This window comes from Amblyraja radiata, chromosome 13 (genome assembly GCF_010909765.2).
Source record: "Amblyraja radiata isolate CabotCenter1 chromosome 13, sAmbRad1.1.pri, whole genome shotgun sequence".
Classification (NCBI taxonomy): domain Eukaryota; kingdom Metazoa; phylum Chordata; class Chondrichthyes; order Rajiformes; family Rajidae; genus Amblyraja; species Amblyraja radiata.
This window is the reverse complement of record NC_045968.1, coordinates 6121637-6134530: the sequence shown is the minus strand read 5'-3', so window position 1 is coordinate 6134530 and position 12894 is coordinate 6121637. Positions and strand designations below refer to the sequence as shown.

The window sequence follows — 12894 nt, the reverse complement described above, 5'->3', positions numbered from 1 at the left end:
CTGCCTTGCTCCAGATAAATGGCTTGTTTCACGTAAATGTTGGTCTTGATTTTCATATTTTATTTTAATATTATATTAGAGATACAGTGCGGAAACAGGCCCTTCAGCCCACCAAACCCGCACCGATCGGCGATCCCCATACACTAGCACTATCCTACTCACTAGGGACAATTTTACAATTGTTTTTTACTTCAGCCAATTAACCTGCAAACCTGTATGTTTTTAGAGTGTGGGAGGAAACTGCCAGATTAGTGCATCCATTTAGATTTATTAGAAATTCCAGGCCGCAATAAAAAAATCTCTTTTCTATTTCTATCTCTTTGAAATCTCTTTATATAATGACTTTACTTAAGACATTTTAGATTTTAGACATAAAGTGCGACACACACTTCGGCCTACCGAGTCCATGCTCACTCGTAAATTAGTTCTATCCTACACACTAGGGCCAATTGTTCCAGAAGCCAATTAACCTACAAACCCGCACGTGTTTGGAATGTGGGAGGAAACCGGAGCACCCAGAGATAACCCACGAGGTCACGGGGAGAATGTGCAAACTCCGTACAGACAGCACCCATAGTCAGGATCAAACCCGGGTCTCTGACGCTGTAAGGCAGCAACTCTACTGCTGCACCACTGTGCCGCCCCATTTCGATGCATTCAGACCACAATAAAATACCTATTTTTATAAATGTTGTAATTCTTTGAAATCTCTTTATTAAATGTGTTTGTGGATATCCCAGCTTTCATATTCTGATAGAAGATAATGGGTGGTGGGAGGATTAATTGATAAGTAATGATGTTCTTTCAATGTATATTTCTCACATTTTCCATTCTCACATTCCTCTGCAATATTTTAACTGTATGTTTTGTTAAAAGGACCCAAAAGGTACCAACATCACAGTTGAGGTGGTCTGTACTATAATGGAGAACTCATCACTGGGCATACCTTACAAGAGATATGCCAAAGTCTCGCAGCTCCTACTGGATACGTATGAAGAAAAATGTCTGGATGCAAGTTACAGCAAGTTCTTATCTGACATGTTGAACACGTCCTGGTCTGCTCCAGCAGCAGATGGAAGTAGGAAAGCAATCAGTATTTTAGTTTAGTTTAGAGATACAGCGCGGAAACAGGCCCTTCGGCCCTCCGGGCCCCTGCCAACCAGCGATCCCCGTGCACTAACACAGTCCTACGCACACTAGGGACAATTTTTTCTACAATTATACCAAGCGAATTAGCCTACAAACCTGTACATCTTTGGAGTGTGGGAGGAAACCGGATCACCCGGAGAAAATCCACGCAGTCACGGGGAGAATGTACAAACTCTGTACAGACAGCACCCATAATCAGGATCGAACCCAGGCCTCTGGCGCTGTAAGGCAGCAAATCTACCGCTGCCCCACCGTGCCGCCCAAATTAAAAAAAACACTATCTCATGTATCGTGGAATTTAAAATTGGTGGAGGATTGGAATAGTTTTACACTTCATTGAAAAAGTATTGGGTGCTTAATCTAGATCTCACTGCAGCAGGATTCAACACCGATAATATTCCAGTAGCACCATCCTGTCAATTCCATTCTCTCCCTCTTTCTCCGTGGTTAGCTTGCTTTCTTGGTGAATCTGATGGTTTATTTTGGATGCAGAATGGCAGAAAAAGCAAAATACCTTGTGGGGTTTTTTTTGTAGAAGTTGAATTTATTTATGGATTTATAAACAAACCATTCCTGTTGGCCTAGAGGATTTCATAAAGGTCTGGGTTTAATATTAATATTTATTAATAACGTGGGAGTCCGAGTTGATGCATTCATCAAGTGCTACTACGCTAAGGTTTTCTGAGTGAATAGGCTGCGAAGGAATGTTACTGAAGGCACATGTTCAAAACCAGACCACTCTGCTTTCCTATGAAGGAAGGAACTGCAGATGCTGGCTTATACCGAAGATGGACACAAAAATCTGGAGTAACTCAGCGGGACAGGCAGCATCTCTGGAGAGAAGGAATGGGCGACATTTCGGGTAGAGACCCTTGTTCTCCTTCGACCCGAAACGTCACCCATTCCTTCTCTTCAGAGATGCTGCCTGTCCCGCTAAGTTACTCCAGCATTTTGTGTCTATCTTTGGTTAAAGCCAGCATCTATAGTTCCTTCCTACAACAATACTTAAACCAGCCTTACAATTTGCACGCTATGAATGATACCAGTGTTTCAGCTGTGCTGCATTGCGTGGGTGTGTGTGAGCCTGTCAGCAACCTTGTACTCAAAATGTCTCCCTAATGTTTCTTATCTCATTCTCATGTTAAAATGTTACTATTTAAAAACAATCTTAAATGATTATGAAAATGGAAGATAACAATGGTCCAACAGGTGCCTCCCACATTTTAAATTTTCTCCTCCCCTAATTTTCCTTTTTTTTGATCGGAAGTCACCATATGATGCCTGGTTACAGTTCCCTGACCACTGGATGGCAGAGTGATTAGTTTAGTCAATAGGTGCAGAAGTAGGCCACTCAGCCCTTCGAACCAGGATTGCCATTCAATATGATCATGGCTGATCATCCCCAATCAGTACCCCTTCTCGCCATATCCCCTGACTCCACTATCTTTAAGAGCCCGATCTAGCTCTCCCTTGAAAGTATCCAGCGAACCTGCCTGAGGCAGAGAATTCCATAGTTTTAGGATTTTAGCTTGTAACAAACCATAAGTACTATATTGATCTATAGTTTTCTCATGCCCATTGAAAATTCTAATATTGTTGCTGGTTGTCATATTTATTGGTTCAGAACCAATTGAACCTGGGGGAGCATTTTAGTTTAGTTTAGAGATGCTGTGTGGAAAAGTCTGCGCCAACCAGCAATCCACGCACACTTACACTATCCTACACACACAAGGGACAATTTACAATTTTACAATTATACTAATCTAATTAACCTACAAACTTGTACGTTTTTGGATTGTGGCAGGAAAACGCACACGGTCACGGAGAGAACGTACACATTCCGTACAGACGCTCCCATAGTTGGGATCGAACCCAGCTCTCAGGTGTCTTCATGCATAGTTTGTGTAGGCCACCTGTTCAGCCTTTGCACGTACTAGTCAAGCTTGACAACGTCCAGATATCTGAGGAAGTGTGTGTTGGCTCTGGAGAATGGCCAGAGGAGGTTTACAAGAATTATCCCAGGAATGAGTAGGTTAACCTATGATGAGCGTTTGTCGGCATTGGGCCTGTACTCACTGGAGTTTAGAAGAATGAGGGGGGACCTCATTGAAACATACAGAATAGTGAAAGGTTTGGATAGAGTGGATGTGGAGAGGATGTTTCCACTAGTGGGAGAGTCTCGGACTAGAGGTTATAGCCTCAGAATTAAAGGATGTTCTTTTAGGAAGGAGATGAGGAGAAATGTCTTTAGTCAGATGGTGGTGAATCTGTGGAATTCTTTGCCACAGAAGACTGTGGAGTTAAAGTCAGTGAATATTTTTAAGGCAGAGATAGATAGATTCTTGATTAGTACAGGTGTCAGAGGTTATGGGGAGAAGGCAGGGGAATGGGGTTAGGAGGGAGAGATAGATCAACCATGATTGAATGGGGGAGTAGACTTGATGGAACAAATGGCCTAATTCTACTCCTGTTCCTTATGACCTGATAAAAATGTTGGCAATCAGGCGTTTTGAAAGTGGCTTTCAAATTGGAATTCAAACTGAATTCTGGTCAGAAGCAGGAAGCAATTTCTTCTGCATCTTACTACCTGGCAGGCAATTAGATGATTTGTGGCATGGTAATTGATATTCTGACCAGCCCACAGTCTGATAAACAAACTCATGATAGATGGTTCAGTGCAAATTGATCTTCTGCCTTTACCGACTTGGCCGCGTGGTATTTTTCTATGTTTATGCACTTAGTTGCAATGTATTTTTACATGTTTTTACGCTTCAATGGAATTTTTCACTCATTCTAGGCAGACAATGGGCCTATCAGTCATGTACAGAGTTTGGCTATTATCAATCAACTGAATCACTCCGCCAGCCCTTTTCTGGCTTTCCCCTCAGGTAAGCTGAATTGCAGTAGTTTGTCTTTCTATTCATTAATTATCTTTGAATGAAGAAACAAATTAATGATATTACAGTACTGAGTAAGCTCACATTTAAATGTATTAAAAAAAATCAAGAATATTTTGTTCATAAGAATTGGATTTTATTTACAGCAAATTGTATACCACAAGCAATAATACATTTTTCACACTTTTTAAACATAGAAAATAGGTGCAGGAGGAGGCCATTCGGCCCTTCGAGCCAGCACCGCCGATTCATTGTGATCATGGCTGATCATCCCCAATCAATAACCCGTGCCTGCCTTCTCCCCATATCCCTTGACTCCACTAGCCCCTAGAGCTCTATCTAACTCTCTCTTAAATCCATCCATTGATTTGGCCTCCACTGCCCTCTGTGGCAGGGAATTACACAAATTCACAACTCTCTGGGTGAAAAAGTTTTTTCTCACCTCAGTCTTAAATGACCTCCCCTTTATTCTAAGACTGTGGCCCCTGGTTCTGGACTCGCCCAACATTGGGAAAGATTTTCTTGCATCTAGCGTGTGCAACATGTCATATTTCTTCCGATAATCATGTATTCCCACATAGAGTCCTGCTTACATAGAAACAAGTAATGTACATTCATTCACAATAGCCTTTGAGGAGTTACAGTAATTCAGCTGTGCAACTCACAACCAGTGAAGAAAGGTCTAAACCACCAGTGGTTTATTAAAGATCCTGTTACGTAATATTAATAACTAGAGCCAGGATGTTTAGGTGAAAACGCTGAAATAGGCTGGCAAAAACGCATAATAAAATTACAAAAAAGGCACAAAAATGGCATTTATTGACAAAAAAGGCATAACGTCATGTATTTCCACCACCAAAAAATATGGTTAAAAATTACAATATAAAGGTATACAACATTAAATGTCTGGTTGCACATAATTACTAGCATTTTTTTCAAATTATCTGGTGTTAAATTATGCCGTCTGTCAGACAGAATATGCTACAGACTCTATATTCATGTCGATATCTTGTGCATTACAAGTACCTTTGTTGACAATTGGTAAGACAAATTGCATAGTATTCATGCCTGTTCTCCATTGACTTTGCCAGTGGAAATTTACACTGAGGTTCCCTGAGAATTTTACCCGCGTTTGGTGGGGTGAAAAAATGAGCAGAAAACGAGAGGAAATTAGAAAACCTGCCATTATGCGTTGGTTCTAAATAAGCACCTCTGTTAGACAGCTGTGGAATCCAAACTCACTCCTGAGATAGCAAATAACTTTTCATTGCCACTCTCTGCACAGAAGGCTGTGGTGGCCAAGTCAAAGGATATTTTTAAGGCGGAGATTAATAGATTATTGATTGGTACGGTTGTCTGGGGTTATGGGGAGAATGCAGTAGAATGGGGTTGAGAAGGGACGATAGATCAGCCTCGATTGAATGGCGGAGTAGGCTTCACACACACGTCCACAAGTTATAGGAGTAGAATTAGTCCATTCGGCCCATCGAGTCTACTCTGTCATTCAATCATGGCTGATCTCTGCTTCTTCACCCCATTTTCCTGCCTTTTTCCTATAACCGTTGACACCTGTTCTAATGATGAATTTGTCTATCTCTGCCTTAATAATATCCACTGACTTGGTCTCCACTTGGTCTCTGTGGCAACGAGTTCCACAGATTAACTACCCTCTGACTAAAGAACGATGGGCCAAATGGCCTAATTCTGTTCCTATCACATGAGCTTATGGACATGAATGCCAACCTAGATTATGAATCATGAATTTCTAGGTAGGGAGATGAAGGTTGCAAGGGCAGACAACACATAGAGAGGAGCTGAGCAGTTTTTGATACTGAACACCCAATAATTTTCCATCAATAACTTTCAAACAAATCTGAACATTTTCTCTTTGTTCTTTGTGTGCCTATATTCGTGGTCTTGATTTTCACTTTGCTACAATTAAACCACTTTGATATATTCTAAGATTAAGAAGGTTGATGTTTCAAAGTGAGCCTAACTTTTTAAATAATTTAAGACCCCCTTCTCCCTGACTAATGTCAGGGAAAATAGTGTCAAAAACACTAGCCCATCCTGTATGTAAAGTAAATGTGGTGTTTAATAATACCTCATGTTTTATCATGTGATGCAATTTCATCAAAGATAATTAATTGAAAATCCATTTCACAAATTCAAAATCAATGCCAACAGGTTTGTTTCACTTTCAGATCGGCTCTTGCAAGTTTTACACAATCGTAATCTAAATACATATCAATATGACATCTTTCATTACATAGACACAAAGTGCTGGTGTAACTCAACGGGTCAGGCAGAATAAAAAGGATGGATGACGTTTCGGGTCGGGATCCTTCATCACCCATCCTTTTTCTCTAGAGATGCTGCCTGACCCGTTGAGTTACGCCATCTATTTGGCCTATCTTTGGTATAAACCAGCATCTGCAGTTCTTTGTTTCCACGCTATGTTTCATTTTATAGTTGTTTTGCCACACTTGAAGCATAGAATGCTGAAACCTTATTTACTGCACAATTAAACTGCCATTTTGAAGCCTTTGCTAATTAGAAATGTCGGGGACACTATTTAACAATTCTTTGGTTTTTTTTCTCCATCCCTTTTTAGTTACAAACTTCAACAATGCATAGATTTATTTGGCCCTCTATTTAATCCAGTTGTACTTGCTGATGCTGTACAGCACACTAATGAAAACTATGGAGGTCATAACATTAAAGGAAATCGGATAATGTTCCCAAATGGCTCGAATGATCCCTGGCATATACTAGGCGTTACCAAAGGTCATAAAGCTATTTACATTCAAGGTAATGATTCAGTTCAGTATAGTTTATTGTCACGTGTACTGAGGTACAGTGAAAAGCTTTTAGTTGCGTGCTAACCAGTCAATAACGTTAAGGATATCATAAGGATATATTGTCTGATTTCTGCCATTTTACATTTCCTTTGGTTTCATAGAGTCAAACAGCAGGGAAACAGGCCATTTGGCCCAACTAGCCCACGCCGACAAACATGCTCCATTCTACACTAGTCCCACCTGCTTGTGTTTGGCCCATATACTTGTAAACCTATCCTATCCATATCCAAATGTCAGTGTAATCCACGTTTTTAAAAGATCAATTGATTCTATGCTGGAAATCCCAGAAATTCAAACCATATTAAGTAAAGATTAAGTTTCCATCATCTTTAAAATAGGTATAAAAATATTTTGCCTTAAGCCAAATTTGGATATAATAAACACTTTCCCTGGTGACTTTTGATTCTCTGTAGTTTAGGTATTTACTGGAATTTATAGCCTCACATGTGTGAGATTATGTATTCAAAATCAAATACAACAATACTCTGTGAAAAATAATATTTTCATCTGTGTTAAGAAAGCTGCAGCAGTTATGAGTGAACTATACAAGTATTTTTAATGTATAAACATTATCTTCTATGGCAGTTTCACATATGTTAGGAGAAGAATTGATAATTGTGATTATTAGATGCATTTTTGTGCAAGCTTGACGTACATATAAAGTAATCAATGCAAGTTTATAGACATTGTGCGTCAAATTGCCCAAAGCAAGAACCATATCCTACTCAGTAGTTTAACTAATGGGGAAGGGTTGTACTAAGGCTTTTCAGTTGGGAGAGGACACAATATGGATTTTCAAATATATTTTCCTTAAGGTTTGTTACCCTCCCTATTCTATTAATTCTTCAAATCCTTATATCCCCTAATCTGTACCTGGCAATAATTTCAGGTGCCCTCTCAGGGTGTCAGGGGTTATGGGGAGAAGGCAGGAGAATGGGATTGAGAGGGAAAGATAGATCAGCCATGATTGAATGTCAGAGTAGACTTGATGAGCCGAATGGCCTAATTCGGCTCCTATCACTTATGAACATGGACAATAACAGACACATTATGCCACCAGGGGTATATCTTTCATATCATCTTAAAATGACACCTGCTCTGCAAGATAATTTATCTTATTTAGAAGTTTATGTGAAGTCATGACCAATGTTTTTTTTTTTACTCAAACCTAAACTGATCATTGGACAGTTATCAAACAGCTGTTTGTGGAAGCTTGTTGTCTGAAAATGTTAATACCACATTTCCTACACAGTGTGGTGTTTCAAGGTCAGTTTATTGTCACATGTACCAATTAAGGTACAGTGAAATTCGATTTACCATGCAGCCATACTAAAAAAAAGCACCAAGACACACAACTACATAAATGTTAACCTAAATATCCACCACAGCGGATTCCACACATTCCTCACTGTGATGGAAGTCAATAAAGTCTTATCTTCTTCCTCTTTATTCTCCCGTGGTCGGGGCAATCAACCCATCCGCAGTCAGGGCGACTGTTCGAAGCTCCCGCAGCCAGCGGTCGAAGCTCCGGCATTGGTTCGGTCAAAGCTCCTGTGGCTTGGAGCTCCCGAAGTCACTCTCGAACCAGAGACCGCGAGCTCCACGATGTTAAAGTCCGCAGGCTCTCAGGGTTGGAGCTCCGAGGTCGATCCCCGACAGGGATCAGACGCTCCACAATGTTAAGTCCCACGGTTGGAGCTCCCGGTCGGTCTCCAGCAGTGGTCCTCTATAAATGCTGTGGCTTGCTGCAAAATTATGAGAAGTGTGATGTAAAAAGCAAGGTACTTTTGTTTCCATCTGCTGGAGATTCCTCTTCGAATTCAGTAAATTCCTTCACTTATGGTTTTTATAACTCTTGGCCCAACAGTTCCCAGTGATTTCTGGTAAAACTTTATCCTTCTACTCTTTGCAAACTTGAGATAATCCATAAATGTGCTTCCCACATGTAACTGACACTAAGTCCTCTTCACCCAAGGTCAGGATCGAACCCGGGTCTCTGGTGCTGTTAGGCAGCAGCTCGTCCAGCTACGCCACTGTGCTGCCCTCTATCAGCTCTCTGGTTTTAACTGTTCAATTAGAAGTTTACCCATATTATCCAGCTTCCAGGATTTATGAATTATCCCATTTCTCATTTCTAAAATCAACAGAGGGTAGCCAAGGAAAATTATTTTTAGTGGCAAGCGGACTGAGATGTTAAAGAGTTGTAGGTCTGGACAGCAGAGTGGCACAGCATAAAGTGTTGCATTCTCATCGTTAGAAGGATTTGGGTTCAATCCCGCCCTCAGGTTTGAACTGTGTGGAGTTTATACTTTTTCTCCCATTTTAGTTTTCTTCAAGTAATCTGGTTTTCTCCTACATTGCAAAAGAAGTGCTGATTCATTGGCTACTTTCTATTCATCCCTTCAGTAGTAGAAAGATCAGAGGGGAGTTGACAGGGTGTGAAACAGAAGGAGGGGAACAGAGGGAGGAAGCAACAGAGAGAATGACGATGATGATGCTTTATTGTTACTTGAACTTAGTTAGGTACAGTGAATATCTTTGTTTTTGCATACAAAGTACACAAAAGCCACAAAAGCGCAGACAAACTTTACAAAGATTACTCATCCTTTCTTTGCCCCCCCACCACGTCCCCCTTGTAAATAGCAGCATACGAAAGGGCTCCTGCCCTCCTTTCCTACGTGATTGCGCTGCTTGCTATAAGATGGCTGATGTGGTGTCTATGTACCAGGGTGGCACAGTGGTGCAGCTGGTGGAACTACTGACTCACAGCACTGGCGATCCAGGTTCGATCCTGACCTCGGGTGTTGTGTGTGCAGTTTGCACGTTCTCCCTGTCACCAGGTAGGCTTCCTCGGGTCCTCTAGTTTCTTCCTGTATCCCAAAGATGGTCAGGTTTGTAGGTTAATTTTCCTCTAAAATACTACCTCTACTGTGTATGGTGGATGTGAATATAGGATAATATTGAACTAGTGTGAGTGGGTGATGGGTTCGTGGGCTTGATGGGCTGAAGGGCCCGTTTACGTGTGGTATTACTGAAAATGTAATGTGAAACGTAAGGACATCTCTGAAGTGACAAAGATCAGTGACATTATGTACATGTGCATTTGGGATGTTAGACCAGTAAATGCAGATGATTGTGCAATACATGGGAGCCAATGTGTCTCGGAGAATTTATTCCATGTATTTTATTTAATCATTGAAACAGGTACAGCGCACTGTGCTGACATGTACCCAGAGCAACAAAGTGACGTACCACAGCTCCGAGAAGCAAGAGAAGAGATTTTTCAGCGGCTTAAAAGCTGGGTTAAACAATAAAGGCTTTCAGCAACATCAGAATGAAACACCCGGGAATTAGCTGTATTTGTACTATTCTCCTCGATGTGGCCTTATAGAATATCAGGAACAAATACACACTACCTTTATTCTCTTCCAGTCTTTCTTAATGCTATGACTTTCTGTATAAACTGTATTATTAAAATGTTTTTCAGAATATACAGTATCTTCTAATGTAGATTTGTGATTTAGTCAGCAGAATGAATTTTAAACTATATATACTAAATTCTACATAGAAAAGTATGTGATTTATGCATATTTAAGTCTTAGGATGGTGGAGTAAATATGCATATTTTTAGAATCACACGACACACTGGATTACGAACAGCCAATTTACAGACACCTCTACATGCAAATGAGCTCAGACAATATTATTACATTTGAAAGTCCGACATACATACTTAGTTGTTCCTCAGTAGGCAGAACTACTTTACTCTCTCTCTCCACTTTTAGTAACGTTAGCCCCTGTCCCACTTAGGAAACCTGAACGGAAATCTCTGGAGACTTTGCGCCCCACCCAAGGTTTCTGTGCAGTTCCCAGAGGTTGCAGGTGGTTGCCGGAGGTTGCAGGTCGTGGAAGCAGGTAGGGAGACTGGCAAAAACCTCCGGGAACCGCACGGAAACCTTGGGTGGGGCACAAAGTCTCCAGAGGTTTCCGTTCAGGTTTCCTAAGTGAGACAGAGGCATCATTCTTTCTTATCAGACATGTTCTATGAAGCAATGTCTTTCAATGTTTTTGGTTACTATAACAAGTGATTTTTGTACAAAATTGTGTAAAAATGGATAGACACAAAGTCTATCTGGAGTAACTCAGCAGGTCAAGCAGCATCTCTGGTGACGTTTCGGGTCGAGACCCTCCTTCAGACTGATTGTAGTGCGGGGGGTGGGGGGGCAGAAGACTGGAAGCAAGAAAATACCAGGACAAATCAAGGTCAGCAACAGATGACCTCAGGCAGGGTGGTTTACTGATAGGCCAATTGTTGGCTTGGAAAAGTGAGTTCCCAAGAGGGATACATGTGGAAGAGTGGAACCTACTGTATATTACTATAAAAGTGGAATCTAGCCTGCAAAATATCATTTAGACCTTTTTTTAAAGTCAATGTGAGATTGAATTTCTCTGATGATTCTGACATAAAAAGCAATGGGTAGTTGAGAAGTTGTTTTTAAGTCTGCACATATTGGTTTATTTTAAGTAATTTGAGTCATTATTTGAAGGCACTGTTAATTTACTACAAATAATATGTTTGGTTGTTTGGCTGTACATTCTGTGGAGCTCATCAAGTGGCAATGTGATAGTCTTTCAGATGTTATGGAATTTTGAGCACTTAGGTGCTGTTTTTACTTCTTTCATGTATACGTAGATGTAGGGAACATAGGCAGAAGACTGATAGTCCAAGCAGTTTCAGATTTAGCACAAACACGTTATTAGTCACATTCCCATCTTCCATCTTGTGCACACCCCATGTAAGATTTCTAAACTAAAATAAAACTATTAATCATCTTTGAATATGTGGAGTTGATTGAAACTAATTCGACCCCCTCTGAGCCAGTTTTTCTACAGCATTAAATAGGAAGGAACTGCAGATGCTGGTTTATACTGAAGATAGACACAAAGTTGTGGAGTAGCTCAGTGAGTCAGGTAGCATCTCTGGAGAGAAGGAATGGGCTGCCTGTCCTGCTGAGTTAATCCAGCATTTTGTGTCTATCATTGGTTTAAACCAGTATCTGCAGTTCCTTCCTACTCCAGTTACTCCAGCACCTTGTGTCTATCTATGGAAATCTCTTTGCTGACTGGAGCTTAAAAAAATAGTTGTGGCTGTTGAAGGCCAGTCATCCCAGGGCAGCGTGCAGCACAAATTGCTGTGTGAACCTTTGGGAATGCTGAGAATGGTGTAACAAGAGAATTGAATGAGCTGGACCTTATAGTCATGGGTGGACTGGAAAGATGAAGGGTGGCATTTCAGTTGAAATCTGCACCAGACTCAGTTGCTGAGGGAGAAGATGTGGATTAGAGGAGGTATTGGTGGCTATCTGATCGTACATAAGAGAAACAGGACCCGTTCGAAAGTCAACCAAGTTAAAAGAAAGAAGAATTAAAAGTCCCTTCCAGGAGCAGGGCAGAATCTCCTTATGTTCCAGGGAGAGAAGGGGGGGGGGGGGGGATTAAGCACTGATATAAGAACAAAGTACTGGAAGTAGAGGAAATATTACTCAGCAGGTCAAAGATAATTTATGTTATTTTCATTGATAATATGGAATTTTCCATAATATTAATTAGGTTTCACTTCTACTTTTCACTTCCACATCAGACATCCAAGTGTTCCATTATAACTAATTTCATGTGACATTCACTGAGGAGTTTAGTAGGCATTATAAGATAAGATTTTCAATGAAAGCAAGTTTTCTTTTTAGCAGTTTTTATTTTAACTCACAAAGAATATTAACGTTTGAAATAACAGTGAAAAGGTGATACCACATCTGCTCCCTTACTGGAAAATAACCTTTGGGACAAATATTCTTCAAAATATAGACTTGATGTCTATACTTGTCTCAAACTTCAATGGAAATACTTTGTTAGTTCCAAGATTCTGAATTGTATCTGCTATTAAACAAACATTTTGTGTAGGAATGAACTGCAAATGCTGGTTTAAACCA

At 40.5% G+C, this 12894-nt stretch overlaps 1 protein-coding gene across 1 annotated transcript in view; it reads left to right on the top strand.

Moving 5' to 3' along the window:
- The window catches only part of LOC116979570 (putative serine protease K12H4.7), a 28717-nt gene extending 18413 nt beyond the window's left edge, over window positions 1-10304 (top strand). The window contains exons 6-9 of the mRNA XM_033031133.1: window positions 877-1078; window positions 3947-4037; window positions 6661-6857; window positions 10112-10304. Of these exons, the coding sequence (XP_032887024.1) occupies window positions 877-1078; window positions 3947-4037; window positions 6661-6857; window positions 10112-10221 (600 nt within the window). The 3' untranslated portion in view covers window positions 10222-10304. The remainder of the gene's footprint in view (window positions 1-876; window positions 1079-3946; window positions 4038-6660; window positions 6858-10111) is intronic.
- The last annotated feature ends 2590 nt before the right edge of the window (window positions 10305-12894 follow it).